Raw genomic sequence first — 22,941 nt, 5'->3', positions numbered from 1 at the left:
CCCTAACACAAGAAAACCCAACATAATCTCTGGGACTCTCTAGAGGAAAGGATCAGTTTTCTTTGGACGGTGATTTACATGTGTCAGGGCCTTCCTGAACCCTGGGGGACAGTTGAGTCTCCACAAGGACTTAGTTTTTGGGTGGTTGGGGTTTCAGCCATGCTGGTGAGTTGAGTGCTTGTCTGAGACCAGTGTGCGCCTGGTCTTCTGGCCTGTGGTGTGACCGCAGAAGGTCACTTACAGACACTAGGGCAAGTAATTTAATGAGCATTTCCTGCCTTGGATCACTGGAAACCTGACCTTGTCCCTCCCAGCCAAGGAAGGAGGTGGCCCTAAGTGGCTCTTCCCTAGGCCTGACCTCACGGTGATGCAACGGCCTTGAAGGCCATTGTAAAGATTTTAGCTTTTACTGTCAATGATGTGTGCATCCATCTGGCTGCTGTGTATAGAAAAGACATCAAGGATACAGGCTCAAAGCAAGAAGATCAGCATTATTTCATTAATAACCCTATGAAGTAGATCCTGGAATCTTCATTTTATAGAGGTTAAGTAAATTACCCAAGGTCACATGGCCTATCAGTGCTGGAGTCAGGATTTGATCCCAGGTTGTTGAACACCAGTGTCTGTGCTCTTAACCACTGCCCAAGGCTGATCTGTACCCTGGGTACTCCTATTAGCTTTTGTTTATCTTCCATCTTTGGCTTGGCTTGTGGGGCATCTTTTTTTTTTTTTTGAAACAGTGAGAGTCTCCTCTGTTGTCCAGGCTGAAGTGCAGTGGTGCGATCTTGGCTCATCACAACCCCTGCCTCCTGGGTTCAAGCAATTCTGCCTCAGCCTCCTGAGCAGCTGGGACTGCAGGCACATGCCACCATGCCTGGCTAATTTTTGTACTTTTAGTAGAGATGGGGTTTCAATATGTTGGCCAGGCTGGTCTCGAACTCCTGACCTCGTGATCTGCCCACCGTGGCCTCCCAAAGCCCTGTGATTACAGGCGTGAGCCACTGCGTCTGGCTGGGTGTCTTTCTTTAAGTAGCAGATTGTGTGGAAAAAAAACACTGCACAGGGAGTCAGTATTCTTGAGTTCAAGTCCTAGCTCTGCCATTGTCTAGTATCTGAATATGGTGAGCCACCTCTTTCGGCTTGAGTTTCTTTATCTACAAAACAAAGGCTGACAGTAATAATCATAACAATAACAATAATAGTTAACTGTGTGAAACATAGATTATCCCATTTAATCTAAATGACAACCCATGGTTGGGCGCAGTGGCTCATCCTTGTAATCCCAGCACTTTGGGAGGCCAAGGCAGGCAGAACACTTTGAGCTTAGGTGTTCAAGACTAGCCTGGGCAACATGGTGAACTTGGTCACCACAAAAAAAATATACAAATTAGCTGGGCATTGGTGGCTGGCTCCTGTAATCCCAGCTACTTGGGAGGCTGAGGCTGGAGAATCGCTTAAGCCCAGGAGGCAGAGGTTGCAATGAGCCAAGATCTTGCCACTGTACTTCAGCCTGGGAGATGGAGAGAGATCCTGTCTCAAAAATGAATGAATGAATGAATGAATGAATGACAATCCTGTTTTTTAGATGAGGAGGTAAAGCTAAGAGATGTTAAGTAACTTGAAAGTCGTGGAGCCAGAATTTGAACCTACACCTGCTATATAACTCAGATACTTTTTGGGTTCTAACACAGTAGGCTCCAAAAGTATCCTAAGGCACCTAGCTCTATAAGAAAAGTTTTGAACTTGCTGAGTCCCTTTTCATTTGTATAGTGCTTTCACACAGTGCATTATCAGGACTCTTAGTTACAAATGAAAAATCCCAGTCTGATTGGTTTTAAGCAAAAAAGGGGTTTATTGAGTCAAATCTAGTGGCAAATGGCTTCAGGCAAGGCTGAATCCAGGAGCTCAGCTGATGTCTGTGTGTGGATGTCTCTCTTTCTCCTCTGCATCAGCATTATTCTCAGGTAGTCCCTGCCATGTGGCAAAGATGACATCTCAGCTAACATCTACCAGCTTAGCGGCTCTGGCAGAAACAGAGCATCCTTTCCCCCTGTAGTTTCAGCAAGTCCCAGGGCTGACTCTGATTGGCCCAGTTTGGGTCATGTGACTATCTCTTAACCAGTCACCGCGGTACTAATTGGCCAGGCCTTGCTCACATGTCTGCTCCTGAAGCCTAGAAGTGGGATCAGTGCCATCATACTACATGAAATTAGTTGGGGAGGGATGGTCCCACCAGGGAAAATCAAAATGCCAGTAGTTAAAAACAAAACAAAACAGGCTGGGCGCAGTGGCTCCGCCTGTAATTCCATTTTGGAAGGCCAAGGCGGGCAGATCACGAGGTCAGGAGTTCGAGACCATCCTGGCCAACATAGTGAAACCCAATCTCTACGATAAAAACTACAAAAAATTAGCTGGGCATGGTGGTGGGTGCCTATAATCCCAGCTACTTGGGAGGCTGAGGCAGGAGAATCGCTTGAACCCGGGAGGTGTAGGTTGCAGTGAGCGGAGATCACACCACTGCACTCCAGCCTGCGCAACAGTGCAAGACTCTGTCTCAAAATAAAAATTAAAACAAAACAAAACAAAACAAGAGAGAGGGATGCTGGACAGGCATCTTTTGGGGAGGTAATTAGAAATTACTGGCTGGGTACAGTGGCTTACACCTGTAATCTCAACACTTTCGGAGGCTGAGGCAGGTAGATCGCTTGAACCCAGGAGTTTGAGACCAGCTTGGGCAATGTGGTGACACCCTGACTCTACAAAAAACACAAAAATTAGGCATGGTGGTGTTGCTTGGGAGGCTGAAACAGGAGGATTACCTAGGTTCAGGAAGTGGAGGTTGCAGTGAGCTGAGATTGTGGCACTGCACTCCAGCCTGAGTGACAGAGTGAGACCCTATCTCAAAAATTTTTTTCTTTCAGGGGAAACAGTGGCATCTGTTGGACACTGCTTAAACTGCCAACAGGTGTAGGTTAAGGGGGTGGTTCACAGTTGCATGTTAGGCCATGTTGCATTCTTTTTGGTTTTGAGGTGGAGTTTCGCTCTCGTTGCCCAGGCTGGCGTGCAGTGGCTCCATCTGGGCTCACTGCAACCTCCGCCTCCCGGGTTCAAGCAGTTCTCCTGCCTCAGCCTCCCAGGTAGCTGGGACTAGAGGACTAGAGGTGCATGCCACCATTCCTGGCTAATTTTTGTATTTTTAGTAGTGACAGGGTTTCACCATGTTGGCCAAGCCGGTTTTGAACTCCTGACCTCAGGTGATCTGCCCGCCTCGGCCTCCCAAAGTGCTGGGATTACAGGCGTGAGCCACCGTGCCCAGCCAACACTGCATTCTTGATGATGTCATATCTTTGTGACAGTGCCTAGCCGGCTGCACGCACCTCATCTCCCAGCTCTTTCACAGTTGATGAAACTGGCACAGAAGGATTACATAACTTAGCTAATAAGTGGCAGGCTCTGGATCTGAACTCAGGCAACCTGACTGCAGCATCCAATCACTTAAGCATGGTGTTATCCTGCTGCCCAAATGCCTGCCTCCCACACACAGACCCCCACTTACCGCTCCCGTAACATACCGTTCATCGATTCCGACGCATGACTCAGAATCTACCCTGGCACAGGATGCGTACACATTAGGTGAAGTCATCCTTGGTAGTGTTTCTATGGTGATGAGTCCTAGTTAAGTATAGTCAGCGTCTCAGAGTCTATTTGAAGTTGATTTCTTAGAGCTCTATAAAAGTAATCTCTTGTCCGGGCACGGTGGCTCATGCCTGTAATCCTGGCACCTTGGGAGGGCAAGATGGGCAGGTCATTTGAGCTCAGGAGTTTGAGACCAGCCTGGGCAACATGGTAAAACTCCTGTCTCTACAAAAAAATACAAAAACTAGCCAGGCATCATGGCACAGGCCTGTAGTTTCAGCTACTCGGGAGGCTGAGAGAGGAGGATCGCCTGAGCCCAGGGAGGTGAAGGCTGTGGTGAGCAGCCGTGATTGTGTCACTGCACTCCAGACTGGGCGACAGAGTAAGACCGTCTTTAAAAAAAGTAATCTCCTGAAAATTCCCCACCAGCAAGAGGCACAGCTCTAAGGCACTACATCTAAGTGCCGGCGTGGCCCTGTTGCAGTCTGCAGGACTGCCCAGCAACTGCCAATGCTCCTGGGCCAGAACCCTGTCTGTAAATGCCGTGAGATTCCTCTGGCAATTCCTGCAGCAAATGTTGACTCTCCAGTTCTGGATCTTCTGACAGTGAAGGTGTGTTAAGGAGGTGTCACCAGATGTTTCACAGCTGTGTTGGGAACTGGAGTCATTAACCTCATCTTCCCACTGGGGCAGAGCATGGGCCTCAGAGGACAGCAGAGGTGGCAGAGATCCCGGAATCTTCTAAAGGAAACTTGCTTGTTTGTGTCTTCTACATGCGAGGATGGTAATTAGACAAGTAGGAAAGACACTCCGGGCATGCCAGCTCACAGAGCTCATGTTAGCGCTTCTCCTTGTTGTTTTATAAAAGAGTCTCACTTTGTTGCCCAGGCTGGAGTGCAGTAGCCCGGTCATGGCTCACTGCAGCTTCAACTTCCTGGGCTCAAGCGATCCTTCCTCTTCAGTCTCCTGTGTAGCTGCAACTACAGGCACACACCACCATACTTGGCTAATTTTTTTATTTTTTATAGAGATGGGGTTTCATCATGTTGCCCAGGCTGGTCTTAAACTTTTGGCCTCAAACATTCCTCCCATTTCGGCCTCCCAAAGTGCTGAGACTCTGAGGCTATAGGCTGAGTGCCCAGCCCTCCTGTTTTTTTGAATGGAATCCATTCTATGTTTTTTTTTTTTTTGAGACGGAGTCTCGCTCTGTCACTCAGGCTGGAGAGCAGTGGTGTGATCTCGGCTCACTCCAACCTCTGCCTCCCTGGTTCAAGTGATTCTCCTGCCTCAGCCTCCTAAATAGCTGGGATTAAAGGTGCGTGCCACCATGCCCAGCTAATTTTTATATTTTTAGTAGAGATGGGGTTTCACCACGTTGGTCAGGCTGGTCTCGAACTCCTGACCTCATGATCTGCCCACGTTTACCTCCCAAAGTGCTGGGATTTCAGGTGTGAGCCACTGTGCCCACCCTCCATTCTACATTTTTGTAAGTAATACATATTCACACAGTTAAAAATTCACATAGCAGCCAGGTACGGTAGTTTTTATAACACAACTAAAAATTGGCAACCTGAATGTCTATGGGAATGGATCATTACACTGAGTGTCCAGAGAGGGGTGAATCAGGAGAATGAATAAACTGAGCTAGCTGTGTCAACATCCGGCAGAAAGTCGCAGAGGGGTGTGTACAATGTGGCACGTGTAATAAAGGCAAAAACATTCCAAACAACACAGTGTATTGCTTAGTGATACATTGTGTGTAGTCCAGTTATAAAGACTTGCAAAGGGGTGATAGAGACCAAAGTTGGTACCATTGTGAAAATTCAGGCAGGGCCCAAGCAAGAAGTCAATGGCTATCTCAAAAAGGTCTCACTGAAAATAAGGGTCTATTTACAACGGTGTGGGCGGTTTTGTAAATTTACTTTTTTTTTTCCAGGCCAGGTGGCCTAGATTTTTTTTTTTTTTTTTAAGGCTGGGGAGCTAACTCCAACACTCAGCTGAAGTGCAGTGGTGGGATCATAGCTCACTGTACACTTGAACTCCTGGGCTTAAGCTATCCTCCCACGTCAGCCTCCTGAGTATCTGGGACTATAGGCACGTGCCACTGTGCGCAGCTAATTTTTAAATATTTTGCAGAGACAGGGTCTTGCTGTGTTGCTCAGGCTCAGGTATGGGCTGGCCACAGCAGGGAGCTGTTACTAGTCCTCATCCTAAAAGAGGAGGAGTCATCAGAGCTTGGCACAAGGTTGTGCTGGGCGGCAGGAGCTCGAGTCAGGAGCTATAGTAGATGAAGGGGCAGCAAAACAGGGAGGAGGCAGGAGGAACCTGGCCTCTCTCTCCTCCCACCCTCCAGAATGCTGGTGACTGCCATTGGCCAAACCTAACTAGAGGGCAGTTCCTAGGGATCAGCCTCTCAGGGCACAGAGGAAGCCAGGACTGATCTGGGGTGGGTGTGGGTTGAGGAAATGACCAGCGTAGCAGTTCACCTCTTTGGCAGGGGAAGAGGATGGGAATACCATGTACGAGGATCCGTGAGGCCATTCAACTCTGCGTGCACTAGTCTTTCTTTTCTTTTTTTTTTTGTGACAAGGTCTCACTCTGGCACTAGGAGTAGAGTGAAGTGGTGTGATCGCGGCTCACGGCAGCCTTCACCTCCTGGCCCAAGTGATCTTCCTGTCTCATTCTCCCAAGTAGCTGTGACTGCAGGCACATATCACCATGCCAGCTATAATTAAATTTTTTTTTCCCTATTTGTAGAGACGGGATCTCGCTATGTTGTCCAGCTTGGTCTAAAGTGATCGATCTTTCTTTCTTTCTTTCTTTCTTCTTTCTTTTCTTTCATTCTTTCTTTCTTTCTTCCTTCCTTTTTTCTTTCCTTTCTTTTCTTTTCTTTCCTTTCTTTCTTTCTTTCCTTCTTTCCTTCTTTCTTTTCTTTCCCCTAGACAGAGTCTTGCTCTGTCACCTAGGGTGGAGTGCAGTGGCGTGATCTTGGCTCACTGCAACCTCTGCTTCCCAGGTTCAAGCAATTCTCGTGCCTCAGCCTCTGTCTTCAAAGTAGCTGAGACTACAGGTGCCTGCCACTACGTCCAGCTAATTCTTGTATTTACAGTAGAGACATGGTTTCACCATGTTGGCCAGGCTGGTGTCAAACTCCTGACCTCAGGTGATCCACCTGCCTTGGCCTCCCAAAGTGTTAGGATTACAGGCATGGGTTGAACCTGGGAGGTAATGGGTTGAACCTGGGAGGCAGAGGTTGCAGTGAGCCACCATCATGCCACTGCACTCCAGTCTGGGCAACAAGTGAGACTCTGTCTCAAAAAACAAACAAACAAACAAAAACCTCTAGAGACAGAAAGCCGGTTAAAGGTTGCTGTGGGTTGGGAAGAAGGGGGATTGGACAGTGACTGTGAAGAGACAGCAGGGATCTTACTGGGTGATAGAAGGTTCTAACACAAGATGTGGTGATGGTTGTACAACCCGGTAAATGTATAAAAATCACTGAATTATATTCTTAAAATGGGTGAATTTTATGGTATGTAAATTATATATCAATGAAGTTAAAAATAATGCTTCAGGCTGGGCGCAGTAGCTCATGCCTGTAATCCCAGCACTTTGGGAGACTGAGGCAGGTGGATCACCTGAGGTCAGGAGTTTGAGACCAACCTGGCCAACATGGTGAAACCACGTCTCTACTAAAAAAATACAAAAATTCAGCCGGGTGTGGTAGCTCACGCCTGTAATCCAAGCACTTTGGAGGCCAAGGCAGGCAGATCACCTGAAGTCAGGAGTTCAAGACCAGCCTGAACAACATGGTGAAACCCTGTCTTTAAAAAAAAAAAAAAATTAAAAAAAACAAAAACAAAAAAATTAGCCAAGTGTGGTGGTGCATGCCTGTAATCCCAGCTACTTGGGAGACTGAGGGAGGGAGACTCGCTTGAACACTGGGAGGTGGAGGTTGCAGTGAGCTGAGATCATGCTGTTGCACTCCAGCCTGGGTGACAGAATGAGACTCCATCTCCAAAATAAATAAATAAATAAATGCAATAATGCCTCAGGCTGGGTATGGTGGCTTACACCTGTAATCCCAGCACTTTGGGAGGCCAAGGTGGGTGGATCAGCCTGGGCAACATGGCAAAACCCCATCTCTACTACAAATATAAAAGTCAGTTTCATAACCTGGTCTCAAAATAAATAGACAGATGAAATAAATTAAAAAGTGCTTTAGTTTCTCAGTTTGGTGGAAAAACACCCAATGTAGGTGTTCAGAGCTGTGCATTTTTTGGGGTGCTGCTTAGTTCCTGGCTTGATGAAGGAATCATTCACTCAGCTTCCAAGTCCCTGGTTTTCACATCTTTAGGATGACATCCAGGGTCCATGGCTCATGCCTGTCATCCCAGCACTTTGGGAGGCCAAGGCAAGAGGATTGCCTGAACCCAGAAGTTTGAGACCAGCCTGGGCAGCATAATGAGACCCCATCTCTGAAAAAAGTAGAAAATGAGCCAAGCGTGGTGGAGCGTGCCCATGGTCCCAGCTACTTGGGAGGCTGAGGCAGGAGGATTGCTTGAGCTGGGGAGGTTGAGGCTGTGGTGAGCTGTGATTGCATGACTACGCTTCCAGCCTGGGTGACAGAGAGAGATCCTGTCTCAAAAAAAAAAAAAAAAAAAAGAGTGCCCTGGTCAAGAGATTGGTAACAATGAGTCCAAGGTTCATAACTTCTCTACTTAACTAAGTGTGGTTAGCTTTGCCCAGAAGGAAAGTTCTGTTCTTTGCCATATTAATCTGGATTTGGACACTCACTTCTGAAATGGAGATGCTCAGCCCCAACTGGCAAAGCCAAACAAAACAGCACAGAATGTGTTTGCTTATGTAATTAGGAAGTCAGAGGCATGCTACCTTTAGGTGTAAGCAGTTCCATGGGCTCAAATCCAATCACTAGGGCTCCCTTTCATCTACCTCTCTGCCTTGTTTTCCCAAACTGGGTTCATTCTCAGGCTGGGTCTTCCAGATACTGGCAAGACAGCCCTAAGAGCTCTGGGTTCCTACCTTGCTACCTTCAGAACTAGGGGGAAAAGAGTTTCTCTTTCTGAGCAGTTCTCATAAAGGCTCTTCCATTGAGTTTTGCTGGTTCCAGATGCCCATCCCTGAATCACCTGCTGCGTCAGGAGACTGATGTTCTGACTGGCCAGGCCTGGGCCATGTGCTGTCTCCTGGAGCCTGTGGGCAGGCTTGACCCCGCTTCTAGCCACATTTCATGGACTGAGTGTGGCAGAGGGGTGGGTCCCTAAAGAAACTGTGGGGACGTTAACCAGAATGGGAGTGGCTGCCTGGTTGGCAAAAACAACAGAAGGCCTCCATCTGGCCAGTGGGTTCCATTCGAGGCCACAGGGCCTAGAGGCTTCCAGTGCCTCCATTGGCTCATCCTGCTCCTAGAAAAAATATCTCAAAGCACAGATCCAACTGAGGGCCTGCTGGAGACACCCTCATGTGCAAAGAATAGCCAGGAATTCCAAGGAAAGACTGGGATTGTATCTCCTCCGCCTGCCAGAAATGCCCCACGCACAGTGCATCAAGACAGCCACTGTAGAAAACAGTATGGTGGTTCCTCAAAAAGTTTAACATAGAATTACCGTATGATCCAGTAATTCCACTTCTGGGTATATACCTAAAATAACTGAAAGCAGGTGGGATGTGCTGGCTCACACCTGTAGTCCCAGCACTTTGGGAGGCTGAAGTGGAAGAATAGCTTCAGCCCAGGAGTTGGAGATCAACCTGGGCAACATAGTGAGACCATCTCTACAGGAGTTTGAGGCTGCAGTAGCCATGGTTCTGCCACTGCACTGCAACCTGGGTGACAGACAGATCCCATCTCTTAAAAAAAAAAAAAAGCAAAGCAGGATCTCAAAAAGATATTTGTACACCCATGTTCACAGCAGCATTATTCACATTAGCCAAAAGATGGAAGCAGTCCATCTTCCATTCATCATTGGAGGCATGTATAAATAAAATGTGGTCTGTCCATACAGTGGACTCCTAGCCTTAAAAAGGAAGGAAATTCTGATACATGCCACAGTACGGATGAGCCTTGAGCACATTATGCTAAGTGATGAATAAGCCAGTCATTAAAGGACATATACTGGGCCAGGAACAGTGACTCACGCCTGTAATACCAGGCGGGCAGATCATGAGGTCAAGAGATTGAGACCATCCTCACCAACATCATGAAACCCCGTCTCTACTAAAAAACAAAAAACCAAAAAAATCCCACAAAAATCAGCTGGGCTTGGTAGCGTGTGCTTGTAGTTTCACCTGCTTGGGAGGCTGAGGCAGGAGAATTGCTTGAACCTAGGAGGTGGAGGTTGCAGTGAGCCGAGATCGTGCTGTTGCACTCCAGCCTGGCAACAGAGTGAAACTCCGTCTCAAAAAAAAAAGAAGACATATATTGTATGATTCCACTTATAGGCAGTACCTAGAGTAGTCAAATTCATAGAGACCGAAGACAGAATAGTGGTTGCCAGGGGCTGAGGGGAAGGTGAAATGGGGAATTATTTGATGGGTTCATGGTTTCTGTTTGGCATGATGAAAAAGTTCTGGAAATGGATGGTGGGACAGTCACACATCGCATTAATGACGTGTCTGTCAAAGATGGTGGCTCCCATGAGATTATATATACAACAGTTGTCCCATGAGATTATGATACTGTATTTTTACTCTACCTTTTTTTATTTTTAGATACGTTTATTTTGTTTTTTGAGACAGAGTCTTGCTCTGTTGCGCAGGCTGGAGTGCAATGGTGCAACCTAGGCTCACTGCAACCTCTGCCTCCCCAGTTTAAGCAATTCTCCTGCCTCCCCAGTTTAAGCAATTCTCCTGCCTCAGCCTCCTGAATAGCTGGGATTACAGGTGGGTACCACTATGCCCAGGTAATTTTTGTTGTATTTTTAGTAGAGAAGGGGTTTTGCCATATTGGCCAGGCTGGTCTCAAACTCCTGGCCTCAAATGATCTGCCTTCAGCCTTGTTTAGATACATTTAGATACAAGAATACTTACCCCTGTGTTACTGTCTGCTACAGCAATAGGCTGCACCGTCCAGGTTTCTGGAAGGTACTCTGATGTCTGCACAGTGATGAAATCCCCTAAGGATGCATTTCTTAGAAGGATCCTGTTTGTTAAGTGACATGTGACTGTACCACAGTATGAATGTAATGCCACCGTGCTGTACACTTAAAATGGTTAAGATGGCCGGGCGCGGTGACTCATGCTTGTAATCCCAGCATTTAGGGAGGCCGAGGCGGGTGGATCACGAGGTCAAGAGATCGAGACCATCCTGGTCAACATGGTGAAACCCCGTCTCTACTAAAAATACAAAAAATTAGCTGGGCATGGTGGCGCATGCCTGTAATCCCAGCTACTTAGGAGGCTGAGGCAGGAGAATTGCCTGAACCCAGGAGGTGGAGGTTGTGGTGAGCCGATATCGCGCCATTGCACCCCAGCCTGGAAACAAGAGCGAAACTCCGTCTCAAAAAAAAAAGATAAAATAAAATAAAATGGTTAAGATGGTAATTTTTTTTTGTTTTATTTTTTTGAGACAGAGTCTTGCTCTGTCGCCAGACTGGAGTGCAGTGGCACAGTCTCAGCTCTCTGCAACCTCTGCCTCCCGGGTTCAAGCGATTCTTCCACCTTAGCCTCCCAAGTAGCTGGGACTACAGGCGTGTGCCAAATGCCCGGCTAATTTTTGCATTTTTAGTAGAGACAAGGTTTCACTATGTTGGCCAGGATGGTCTTGATCTCTTGACCTCATGATCCACCCACCTCGGCCTCCCAAAGTGCTGGGATTACAGGCGTGAGCCACTGATCCCGGCAAGATGGTAATTTTTTTGTGTATTTTATCACAATTTAAAACATTTACAAATGGTTAAAAGTATGTATATTTTACCACAATTAAAAAGCGAAAGAGAGGCTGGGCATGGTGGTTCATGCCTGTACTCCCAGCACTTTGGGAGGCTGAGGCGGGTGGATCACCTGAGGTCAGGAGTTCGAGACCAGCCTGGCCAACATGGCGAAACACTGTCTCTACTTAAAAAAAAAAAAAAAAAAAAAAAAAATTAGCCGGGCATGGTGGCAGGCGCCTATAGTCCCAGCTACTCAGGAGTCTGAGGCAAGAGAATCATTTGAACCCAAAAGGCAGAGGTTGCAGTAAGCTAAGATCGGGCCACTGCACTCCAGCCTGTGCAACAGAGCAAGACTGTGTCTCAGAAAGAAAGAAAGAGCAGTCTGGAAAAAAAGTAAGGATACTAGAAATGAATTGATGACCTTTCCCACTGCTTGTGAGGCTGGCAGGAGGGTGGAATCCACAAAGCTAGGGCATGGCGCGGAATGCCCTGGGGGTGGAGAATGTACCACACTACAGTCCTTGTTTTCGGCTTCCCTCACCCCCTGTCGTCCCCTTCGTGGCTGGCAAATCTTGAGCCTAGAGCTAAGGCTGGGGGTGGACTAGGTGTGTGTGACCTCCAGTGATGGATCCCTTCCCACCACCCCCCACCCCTGAAATCACTCTGGGCAATGGCAGAGCGAGAGAATTGCAAGGGAGCAGGAATGACCCCGTGTATTAGGGGACAAAATTGTGGGGAGGTGCACAGATTATCCTTACCCAGTCTGATGCCTTAGCGTTGAGCAGGAAACATCACCATGGAACATTAGAAAAATACCTGGAAAAAATTAAATGTTTATAGCATGGAGTGTTGCTCAGATGTGGACAGCTGTTAAATGCTGTGGGTGGGAGTCTAAATTGGTATCGCCACTCTGAAGGGCAGTTTGCCAAGACGTTAAATCTAATAACAAGCCTGTACCCTCTGACCTGCAATTTTACTTCTCTTCCCCCGAGAAATCTGCTCTAGAGACATACTTGCCTGTGTGCCCAGAGAGACTGAGCACGGATACTGTTCAATGTTGCAACGTTGGTTATAGTCAGACACAGGAAGCGGGATAAATATCCAGCAATACGGGAAGAACTAAAGAAAAACTGGAGCATATCTGTAGCGCAAAATATTTACAGCACTGAAGAGTACAGTGCATCTGTATTTTTTTTGAGACAGAGTCTCACTCTGTTGCCCAGGCTGGAATACAGTGGTGCAACCTTGGCTCACTGCAGCCTTTGCCTTGGGTTCAAGCAATTCTTTTTTTTTTTTTTTTTAATTGAGGTGGAGTCTTGCTCTTTTGCCAGGCTGGAGTGCAGTGGCATGATCCCAGTCTCCGGGATACAAGCGATTCCCCTGCCTCAGCCTCCTGAGTAGCTGGGACTACAGGCGCACGCCTCCGCACCTGGCTAATGTTTTGTATTTTGGTAGAAACAGGGTTTCACCATGGCCAGGATGATCTCGATCTCCTAACCTCATGATCCGCCCGCCTCAGCCTCCTAAAGTGCTGGGATTACTGGTGTGAGCCACCACGCCTGGCCTGGTTCAAGCGATTCTGATGCCTCAGCCTCCCAAGTAGCTGGGATTACAGGTGTGCAACACTGTGCCCGGCTGATTTTTGTATTTTTAGTAGAGACAGAGTTTCTGTGTTGGCCAGGCTGGTCTCAACCTCGGCCTCCCAAAGTGCTGGGATTACAGGCATGAGCCACCGCACCTGGCCATATTACCAGATTTTAAACAAGAATCTCTAAAAGTTTTACTACCTAAGGACTTTCACTCAAAGAAGAAAAAATACACAGTAACACCAAGCTTGCAGGGTGGGCAGTTAACCTTTTCTCATAATGGAAACTTGTCTAGCCTTAGTAACATTTCTGGATGAAGCATCAAGTTACTGTTGCACATTTAAAAAAAAACTGGTCCAGCAGTGTTTCCTCTAATTTTAATTCCCGTTCTTCATTTAATCCATTAGCAGGAGCACTGTTACATGGGTTGTCTAGAATGTCTTCATTTAATTCATTTGACTTCTCCTTTTGATCCTTGTCAGCATTAACCTCTTCAGCTGTCTGTGCTCCGCGTGTATTCATTAACACATCGTTCCTAGGGACTAGCACTCAGCAGCTCTCCCTGCCTTCTTTCCAATGCCAGTTGCTTATTTCTCTCAGTTCTTTGTTGTTGCTCTTCTGTTAGGCTTCTACCTGACTCAGAAGCAAACATGTCACTTTCAGATGAGTTTGTCAGAAAGGGATCTCGTTCAGTAGCAGTTACACCCTGTCCATTATTTCCTGCAACTTCATCATTATTGCTAACAAAATCTTCATGTAAAATAGGGAGAGCAAGTCGAATTCTTTTTAAACAGATCTGAGCTTCCTTATTTCCTGGGTATTCACTCTGTCAATAAAATCCTTAAACTGTGGTTTAGGGAATAGCCTGTGTGTCCAGTTCTCCATGAGTCTGATTAGAGTATTCAGGTCTTCAGCCTCATGACCTTTACCTTTGGATTTTGCTTTATCAAATACATGCCTTCAGGGTGGAAGTCGTCTCTGAAGTTAATGTGAGTCTGCGTGAGTATATTTCTTTTAACTGTTCTCTTTGGAGGTGCAGAAACAGGAGCTCCAGTTCCTGACTCTTCATCAGGTTTGGTTCCTTCACCATCTTGTCTCTCTGGAGAGGCTCACACAGAAAGCAGGGGCCACAGTGCAGAACTCCATGTGCAGACTAAGTGCGTTTCTTGCAAGACTTGGGAACTCCCTCTTTTTTTTTTTTTTTTTTTTTTTTGAGACAAGAGTCTCGCTTGTTGCCCAGGCTAGAATGCAGTGGCACGATCTCGGCTCACTGCAACCTCTGCCTCCTGGGTTCAAGCGATTCTCCTGCCTCAGCCTTCCGAGTAGCTGGGATTACAGGTGCCCGCCACCGCGCCTGGCTAATTTTTGTATTTTTAGTAGAGACGGGGTTTCACCATGTTGACCAGGTTGGTCTTGAACTGCCAACCTCAAGTGATCTGCCCATCTCACCCTCCCAAAGTGCTGGGATTACAGGCGTGAGCCACTGTGCTCAGCCCTCTTTCTTTTTGAGACAGTCTCCCTCTCTCACCCAGGCTGAAGTGCAGTGGCACAAACTCAGCTCACTGCAACCTCTGCCTCCCAGGTTCAAGCAATTCTCCTGCCTCAGCCTCCTGAGTAGCTGGGATTACAAGTGCCCACCACCATGCCCATCTAATTTTGGTATTTTTAGTAGAGACAGGGTTTCACCGTGTTGGCCAGGATCGTCTTAAACTCCTGACCTCAAGTGATCCGCCCGCTTCTGCCTCCCAAAGTGCTGGAATTACAGGTGTGAGCCATTGCGCCTGGCCTGGACTTTTTTTTATGTACGTGTCTGGCACTTGTACTGGACTGACAAGATTTGTCTTAGTTGAGACTATTGATTGGAGTGACTACACGGGACTTCTCTGTATGGTTAAAGCTTCCATATAGAGTGGTTGCCTCAGGGTAGCTGGACTTTTTGCTCCAAGAGCAGCTAGTTCCATTTAGTCGCTCCAGAAACTAAGGTGGAAGCCACATGACCTTCCGTGACTTTTTCTCAGAAGTTGCATAGGGTCAATTCTGCCATATTCTATTGTCAGACTAGTCACAAGCCTACCTAGATTTAAGGGGAGGGAACAGAGGCACTGCCTGTCTATGTGAGACATTCTAGAGAACAGGTGGCCATGTTTTAAAACCATCACAGAGGGCTGGGCGCGGTGGCTCACACCTGTAAACCCTGCACTTTGGAAGGCCAAGGTGGGTGGATCACTTGAGGCCAGGAGTTCAAGACCAGCCTGGTCAACATGGTGAAACCCCATCGCTACTAAAATACAAAAATTAGTTGGGTGTGGTGGTGCGTGCCTGTAGTCCCAAGCTACTCTGGAGGCTGAGGCATGAGAATTGCTTAACCTGGGAGGGGGAGGTTGCTTCCAGTGAGCCGAGATAGCGCCACTGTACTCCAGCCTGGGTGATAGAGTGAGACCCTGTCTCAAAAAAAAAAAAAGGCAGATCGGGCACAGTGGCTCACACCTGTAATCCAAGTACTTTGGGAGGCCGAGGCGGGTGAATCACCTGAAGTTGAGAGTTTGAGACCACCCTGACCGACATGGTGAAACCCTGTCTCTACTAAAAATAGAAATATCCAAGCATGGTGGTGCACTCCTGTAGTCCCAGCTACTCGGGAGGCTGAGGCAGGAGAATCGCTTGAACCCAGGAGGCGGAGGTTGCAGTCAGCCAAGATCACGCCATTGCACTCCAGCCTGGGCAACAGAGCGAGACTCCGTCTCAAAAAAAAAAAAAAAAAAAAGCAGGCCTCAGCCATAGCTGTAGTGTTTTAATTTTTTTTTTTTTTTTGGAGACGGAGTTTCGCTCTTGTTACCCGGGCTGGAGTGCAATGGCGCAATCTCGGCTCACCGCAACCTCCACCTCCTGGGCTCAGGCAAGTCTCCTGCCTCAGCCTCCTGAGTAGCTGGGATTACAGGCACGCACCACCGTGCCCAGCTAATTTTTTGTATTTTTAATAGAGACGGGGTTTCACCATGTTGACCAGGATGGTCTCGATCTCTTGACCTCGTGATCCACCCGCCTCGGCCTCCCAAAGTGCTGGGATTACAGGCTTGAGCCACCGCGCCCGGCCTGTGTTTTAATTTTTAACAAGGATGATGTCTTCATGTTTTGCTTTTGAAATTAAATATTAATTCAGACAGACAAGGGCCTGGTGAGCATCTGGCAGCTTTGCAGCCTTGGTCTTATCTCTCCATGGTGGGACCCAGCACCAAAGGCCACCAGGAGGGGCGCAGGCCCCTTATCTCACAGCAGCCTCTCAGGCCAGGGGCCCTGCCTTCCCCCAGGTTGCATCATCTGGCACGATCTCTCCACCGCTGTCCTTCTTGTCTGGCTTTGTTACCAGCAGGTATTTGTTGGACATAAAGGGCTGTTCGGCACTGAAAAATTCAAAAGTGATTAAAACACAGTCTTTCTCCACACAGATAACTTATTAATTACCAATGGGAAGTTGGACACTATATGGTGCAAAAACTGGGTGGGCATCCTGGCTGCCTTTACCAAGCAAAGTTAGCATCGTGGACACGGTATTCCTCCTGGTAGGAGCCACCAGTAAGGGCACAACATCCTTTTAGTGGCATCCTGGTCCCCACGCATACCCCAAATCATGAGGAAACATCGACAAACCCCTCACTGGGGGACATTCTTCCAGACAACCAGACTGAACTCTTTAAAAACTTAAGTCCGCCTGAGCACAGTGGCTCACACCTGTAATCCCAGCACTTTGGGAGGCCAAGACGGGCAGATCGTTTGAGGTCAGGAGTTCCAGATCAGCCTGGCTAACATGGGGAAACCCTGTCTCCACTAAAAATACAAAAATTGGCCGGACGCGGTAGCTCACGCCTGTAATCCCAGCACTTTGGGAGGCCGAGGCGGGTGGATCACGAGGTCAAGAGATCGAGACCATCCTGGTCAACATGGTGAAACCCCGTCTCTACTAAAAATACAAATAAATTAGCTGGGCACGGTGGCACGTACCTGTAATCCCAGCTACTCAGAAGACTGAGGCAGGAGAATTGCCTGAACCCAGGAGGCAGAGGTTGTGGTGAGCTGAGATCGCGCCATTGCACTCCAGCCTGGGTAATGAGCGAAACTCCGTCTCAAAAATAAATAAATAAATAAAAATAAAAATACAAAAATTAGCTGGGCGTGGTGGTGGGCACCCTGTAGTCCCAGCTACTCAGGAGGCTGAGGCAGGAAAATTACTTGAATCCGGAAGGCAGAGGTTGCAGTGAGCTGAGATCACGCCACTGCACTCCAGCCTGGGCGACAAGAGTGTAACTCTGTCTCAAAACAACAAACAAAAAAAACCCCTCAAATTAACGAAAGACAGAGATTGGGAGATTATTCCAGGAGAGTAAAGAGACATGTACAGTGCCAGAAGACATGAGCCTGAATTAGATCCAGGATCTGGAGGAAAATTGCCATAAAAGAGACAGCAAATTTTGAATTTGGGTGGTATATGAGGCCATAGCATTGTACTGTATAAAGGTTACATTTTCAAAATGGTTGACCCTTGAACAAGGTGGGATTAGGGGTACCAATGCAGTCAAAAAGCCAAGTATATAACTTTTTTTTGAGGCAGGGGACAGAGTCTTGTTCTGTTGCCAGGCTCGAGTGCAGTGGCGCAATCTCGGCTCACTACAACCTCCACCTCCTGGGCTCAAGCAATCCTCCCACCTCATCCTCCCAAGTAGCTAGGATTACACACCCAGCTAATTTTTGTATTTTTAGTAGAGATGGAGTTTCACCATGTTGGCCAGGCTGGTCTCGAACTCCTGACCTCAAGTGATCTCCCCACCACAGCCTCCCAAAGTGCTGGGATTACAGGTGTCAACTGCCCAGCCTGGCTAGAAACTTTTGACTCCCAAAAACGTCTGTCAGCCTAATGTTGATGAGAAGCCTCACTGATAACAGAGACAGTTGATTAGCACACATTTTATATATGCAATTATACATTGTATTCTTATAATAAAGCTAGAGAAAAGAAAATGTTAAGAAAATCATAAGGAAGAGAAAATATTTTTACTATTCTTAAGTGGAAGTGGACATTGTAAAGGTGTTCATCCTTCGTGTCTTCACATGGAGGAGGAGGAGGAGGAAGAGGTGGGCTTGGTCTTGCTTGTGTGGCAGAGGTGGAAGAAAATCGTGTATAAGCAGACGTGCAGTGGAAACTCATGTTTGAGGTTCAGTTGCATTTGATAATTGTACTGTGGATATTTGAGAGAATACTGCTGTTCTTACAAGATACACATTGCACTATTTAGGAGAAAAGAGGTGTGTTGTCTACAACTAACTCCCAAATGGTTTAGCACAGGAGTGGGCAAACCTTTCTGGTAAAAGGCCAAATAGTGAAATTGTTGGGCTTTATGGGCCATATGGTCTCAGTCACAACTACGCGTGGTGCTGTTAGAGTTCCAGCGCAGCCACAGGCAGTATGTAAATGGTGGGCGTGGCTGTGTTCCAATAAAACTTTATTTATGGATACTGCAATGCCAATTTCATATGATTTTCACACACCACGAAAGATTCTTGTGATTTTTTTCAATCCTGCAAACCCATTTCTGTCTTACTGAGCATACAAAGTTAGGTGGCCAGACTTGGCCTGCGGCTGTGGTTTACAAATGCCTGCCTGATAAAGAAAAAGAACACACAGCCAGGCACACACATGCGTGCACATGCAAGCACGCAGACATGGGGGTTAAGCAAATGCAGCATGACAGAACAGCTGGTGAATCTGAGTGAAGAGTAGGGGCGAGTTCTTTGACAGTTTTGTAATTTTGCAAGCTTGAAATTATTATTCATTTATTTATTTTTTGGGACAGAGTCTCACTCTGTTACCCAGGCTGGATGGAGTGCAGTGGTGCAATCTCAGCTCACTGCAACCTCCGCCTCCTGGTTCAAGCGATTCTCCTGTCTCAGCCTCCCGAGTAGCTGAGATTACAGGCGTGAGCCACTACACCCAGCTTGAAATTATTTTAGGCCGGGCGCGGTGGCTCAAGCCTGTAATCCCAGCACTTTGGGAGGCCGAGGCGGGTGGATCACGAGGTCAAGAGATCGAGACCATCCTGGTCAACATGGTGAAACCCCGTCTACTAATACAAAAAATTAGCTGGGCACGGTGGCGCGTGCCTGTAATCCCAGCTACTCAGGAGGCTGAGGCAGGAGAATTGCCTGAACCCAGGAGGCGGAGATTGCGGTGAGCCGAGATCGCACCATTGCGCTCCAGCCTGGGTATCAAGAGCAAAACTCCGTCTCAAAAAAAAAAAAAAAAAAAAAAGAAATTATTTTAAAATAAAAACATTAAGTAAAATAAAAGCATTGATTTTTCTGAGAGAGGGAGGCACCCTTTCATCTTCCTAGTGGGTGGGCCGAGGTGACTCACTCACAGCATTCCTGGATGTCGCTTCTAATTGTCATCTAGCCACTTGTCATTTTTATTGTCATCTTAGTCATTTCTTAGCCTTTGCCTCTTCTTTGTTTTCTGACTTAACTTCCACACCTAGGTGCCTTGCTTGGCAGGCAGGGGAGTTTAGCCTCTGCTCACTGTTGGATCATCTCCTTTTGCTCTCCCTCTGCTAAATCCATCTCTCCACCTGTTAAAAAAAAGAGTTGGCCAGGCGCAGTGGCTCACACCTGTAATCCCAGCACTTTGGGAGGCCGAGGCGGGTGGATCACGAGGTCAAGAGATCGAGACCATACTGGCCAACATGTTGAAACCTCGTCTCTACTAAAAATACAAAAAATAGCCGGGCATGGTGGCACATGCCTGTGGTCCCAGCTACTCAGGAGGCTGAGGTGGAAGAATCGCTTGAATCCAGGAGACGGAGGTTGCAGTGAGCCGAGATTGCGCCATTGCACTCCAGCCTGGCGATAGAGCAACACTCTGTCTAAAAAAAAAAAAAAAAGAGTTACTTTAAACATGTTTGTTGACTTATCGTTGCTTTGTTTTCAGTGTTTTTAATTTCTCAGCCATGTTCACCTTGTCTGTATCATTCCAGTTTTTTAGTACACGTGCTGCCAAAGTGAACGCTGGCTTATGGTTTTTAACGTTTTTTTGAGACGAGGGCCACCCGTCTCAGGTTGGACTGCAGTGGCACAATCTCGGCTCGCTGCGACCTCCACCTCTGAGGTTCAAGCAATTCTCCTGCCTCAGCCTCCCGCGTAGTTGGGACTACAGACGTGTGATGTGCCATCACACCTGGCTAATTTTTTGTATTTTTAGTAGAGATGGGGTTTCACCTTGTTAGCCAGGATGGTCTCAATCACCTGACCTCATGATCCGCCAACCTTGGCCTCCCAAAATGCTGAGATTATAGGCATGAGCTACTGTGCCCTGCCGTAATTTTTTTTTGATTTTTTTTTTTTTTTGAGACAGAGTTTTGCTCTTTTACCTAGGCTGGAGTGAAGTGGTGTGGTCTCAGCTCACTGCAACCTCTGCCCCTGGGTTCAAGTGATTCTCCTGCCTCAGCCTTCTGAGTATCTGGGATTGCAGATGCCTGCCACCACACCTGGGTAATTTTCACATTTTTATTTTTTTGTTTTTGTTTTTGCGGAGGAGTCTCACTCTCACCCAGGCTGAAGTGCAATGGCATGGTCTCGGCTTACTGCAACCTTTGCCTCCCAGGTTCGAGCGATTCTCCTGCCTCAGCCTCCCAGGTAGCTGGGACTACAGGCGCGCACCACCACACCTGACTAGTTTTTGTATTTTTAGTAAAAATGGGGTTTCACTATGTTGGCCAGGCTGGTCTCGAACTCATGACCTCGTGATCCACCCACCTCAGCCTCCCAAAGTGCTGGGATTATAGGCGTGAGCCACCATACCGGGCCGTAATTTTTACATTTTTATTAGAGACGGAGTTTTGCCATGTTGGCCAGGCTGTTTTCTAACTCCTGACCTCAGGTGATCCACCCGCCTCGGCCTCCCAGAGTGCTGGAATTACAGGCATGAGCCACTGCGCCTGGCCAGCTTACTGTTTCTAATGTCATGGTCTTCATCTCACATATTGGTTTCCCTAAATTTTTGGTGTTTGTCTTAGAACTCCAGAGATAAGGGGTTGTTTCCCTACCTGTGGTGTTATTTATTGGGAGGCGTGTGATGGTGGCAAAGTCAAGAAGTTACTGTGTTCTGTTCCCCCAGCATTGGGGCAAAGTCTTTTGTATTTTCCCTGGCCTTGTGGCCCTGAATGGTTATTTCAAGAAGGAGCTATTTGAGTTCATTGGCATGACTGTGTCTGGAGGGCGGAGGGTGGCTTTAAGGGAAGGGTATGTGCTTTTCTTAGTTGACTTAGCAGGAACTCTCTTCATTGCCAGGATCAGAAACTCAACTCACAGTGAACACTAAGTGAAAAGTGATTTATTAATTTATATAACCTTGAATGTTGGATAGCATGACATTCAGCCTTGGCTAGACCCAACAGCTAAAATCTTGCTATGGGAGAATTCTCTTATCATCTCTCAATTTTTTTTTTTAAGACGGAGTCTTGTTCTGTCACCCCGGCTGGAGTGCTGGAGTGCAATGGCATGATCTGGGCTCACTGCAGCCTCCACCTCCTGAGTTCAAGCAGTTCTTCTGCCTCTGCCTCCTGAGTAGCCGGGACTACTGGCATGCATCATCACGCCCGGCTAATTTTTGTATTTTTAGTAGAGACAGGGCTTCACTATGTTGGCCAGGCTGGTCTTGCACTCCGGAGCTCAAGTGATCCACGCTCCTTGGCCTCCCAAAGTGCTGGTATTACAGGCATGAGCCACTGTGCCTTACCCTCATCTGCCAATTCTGTTTTCCTGTTTGGCTTTATTCTTAGGCAGACCGTCCCCACTCAGAGCCTCAGGTATACCTTCTACCAGATTAGCAAACCCAGGAGAAAAAGCACATCCCTAAATCAATCATTTTTGGCAAAGCCCCAGGGCTGGCTCTCATTGGCCCAGAGTGTGTCATGTGTTCACCTCTGAACCAGTCAGTTGCCAGAGGATTGGAGGATTGTGATTGGCTAGGCCTGGATCACATGACAACTGTCAGCGTGAGAACCTTCAGCTCTTCTCAAGGACCAGAGGTGGCCCTTGAAGGCATTTTTGTTTGGTTGCTATTACCATCAGAAAAAATGGCACCTGAGTAGGAAAAAGAAGCAGTTACTTAGCACACAAGTACTGTGCCATGCTGCCTTCCCCAGTTCCAGTCCCAATTTTCTAAGCCACGTCCTTCATAGTATCATTTTCACCGCCAGACTGTGACCTCTGCAGCTGGTTCTATGACCATAATCAAAGCATGAAAATGACCTGGGCAGGCATGGTGGCTCATGCCTGTAATCCCAGCACTTTGGGACACTGAGGCGGGTGAATTGCTTGAGGTCAGGATTTCGAGACCGTGGTGGCCAATATGGTGAAACCCTGTCTCCACTAGAAGTACAAAAATTAGCCAGGCATGATGGTGCACACCTGTAGTTCCAACTACTCGGGAGGCTGAGGCAGGAGAATCACTTAAACCCAGGAGGTGGAGGTTTCAGTGAGCTGAGATTGTGCCACTGCACTCCAGCCTGGGCAACAGAGCAAGTCTCTTTCTCAAAAAAAAAAAAGAAAAAGAAAAGAAAATGACCTGCTCACAGTCTCCCACACACCCTTCCCTGGGTCCCCTGTCCTTCAGGAAACACACAGGATCTACAAGCAGAAGCTGGAGGAGCTGGCTGCGCTGCAGGCGTTGTGTAGCAGTTCCATCAGTAAGCAGAAGAAGCACCTCCAGGACTTGAAGCACACACTCCAGAGGTAGGCGCGGCTGCAGCCCGGGGGCCGCCCTGGTTCTGAGGGACAGAAGC

At 47.5% G+C, this 22,941-nt stretch overlaps 1 protein-coding gene and 1 pseudogene across 3 annotated transcripts in view; one reads left to right on the top strand and one right to left on the bottom strand.

Moving 5' to 3' along the window:
- The window catches only part of TMEM120B (transmembrane protein 120B), a 74,839-nt gene that overhangs the window by 21,275 nt on the left and 30,623 nt on the right, over positions 1-22,941 (top strand). For all 3 annotated transcript variants that reach the window (XM_012476941.3, XM_012476940.3, XM_012476939.3), the window contains exon 2: positions 22,773-22,891. Coding sequence is in view for 2 of the 3 variants with exons in the window: in XM_012476940.3 (XP_012332363.2) it covers positions 22,773-22,891 (119 nt within the window). In the remaining variant the exon portion in view is untranslated. The remainder of the gene's footprint in view (positions 1-22,772; positions 22,892-22,941) is intronic.
- LOC105734169 (TIMELESS-interacting protein-like) lies at positions 13,375-16,713 on the bottom strand (annotated as a pseudogene).

This window comes from Aotus nancymaae, unplaced genomic scaffold, assembly GCF_030222135.1.
Source record: "Aotus nancymaae isolate 86718 unplaced genomic scaffold, 86718_ANA_hifiasm-v0.15.2.pri h1tg000021l, whole genome shotgun sequence".
NCBI lineage: Eukaryota > Metazoa > Chordata > Mammalia > Primates > Aotidae > Aotus > Aotus nancymaae.
The sequence above is the reverse complement of the archived record's forward strand: the minus strand, read 5'-3'. Positions and strand labels throughout refer to the sequence as shown.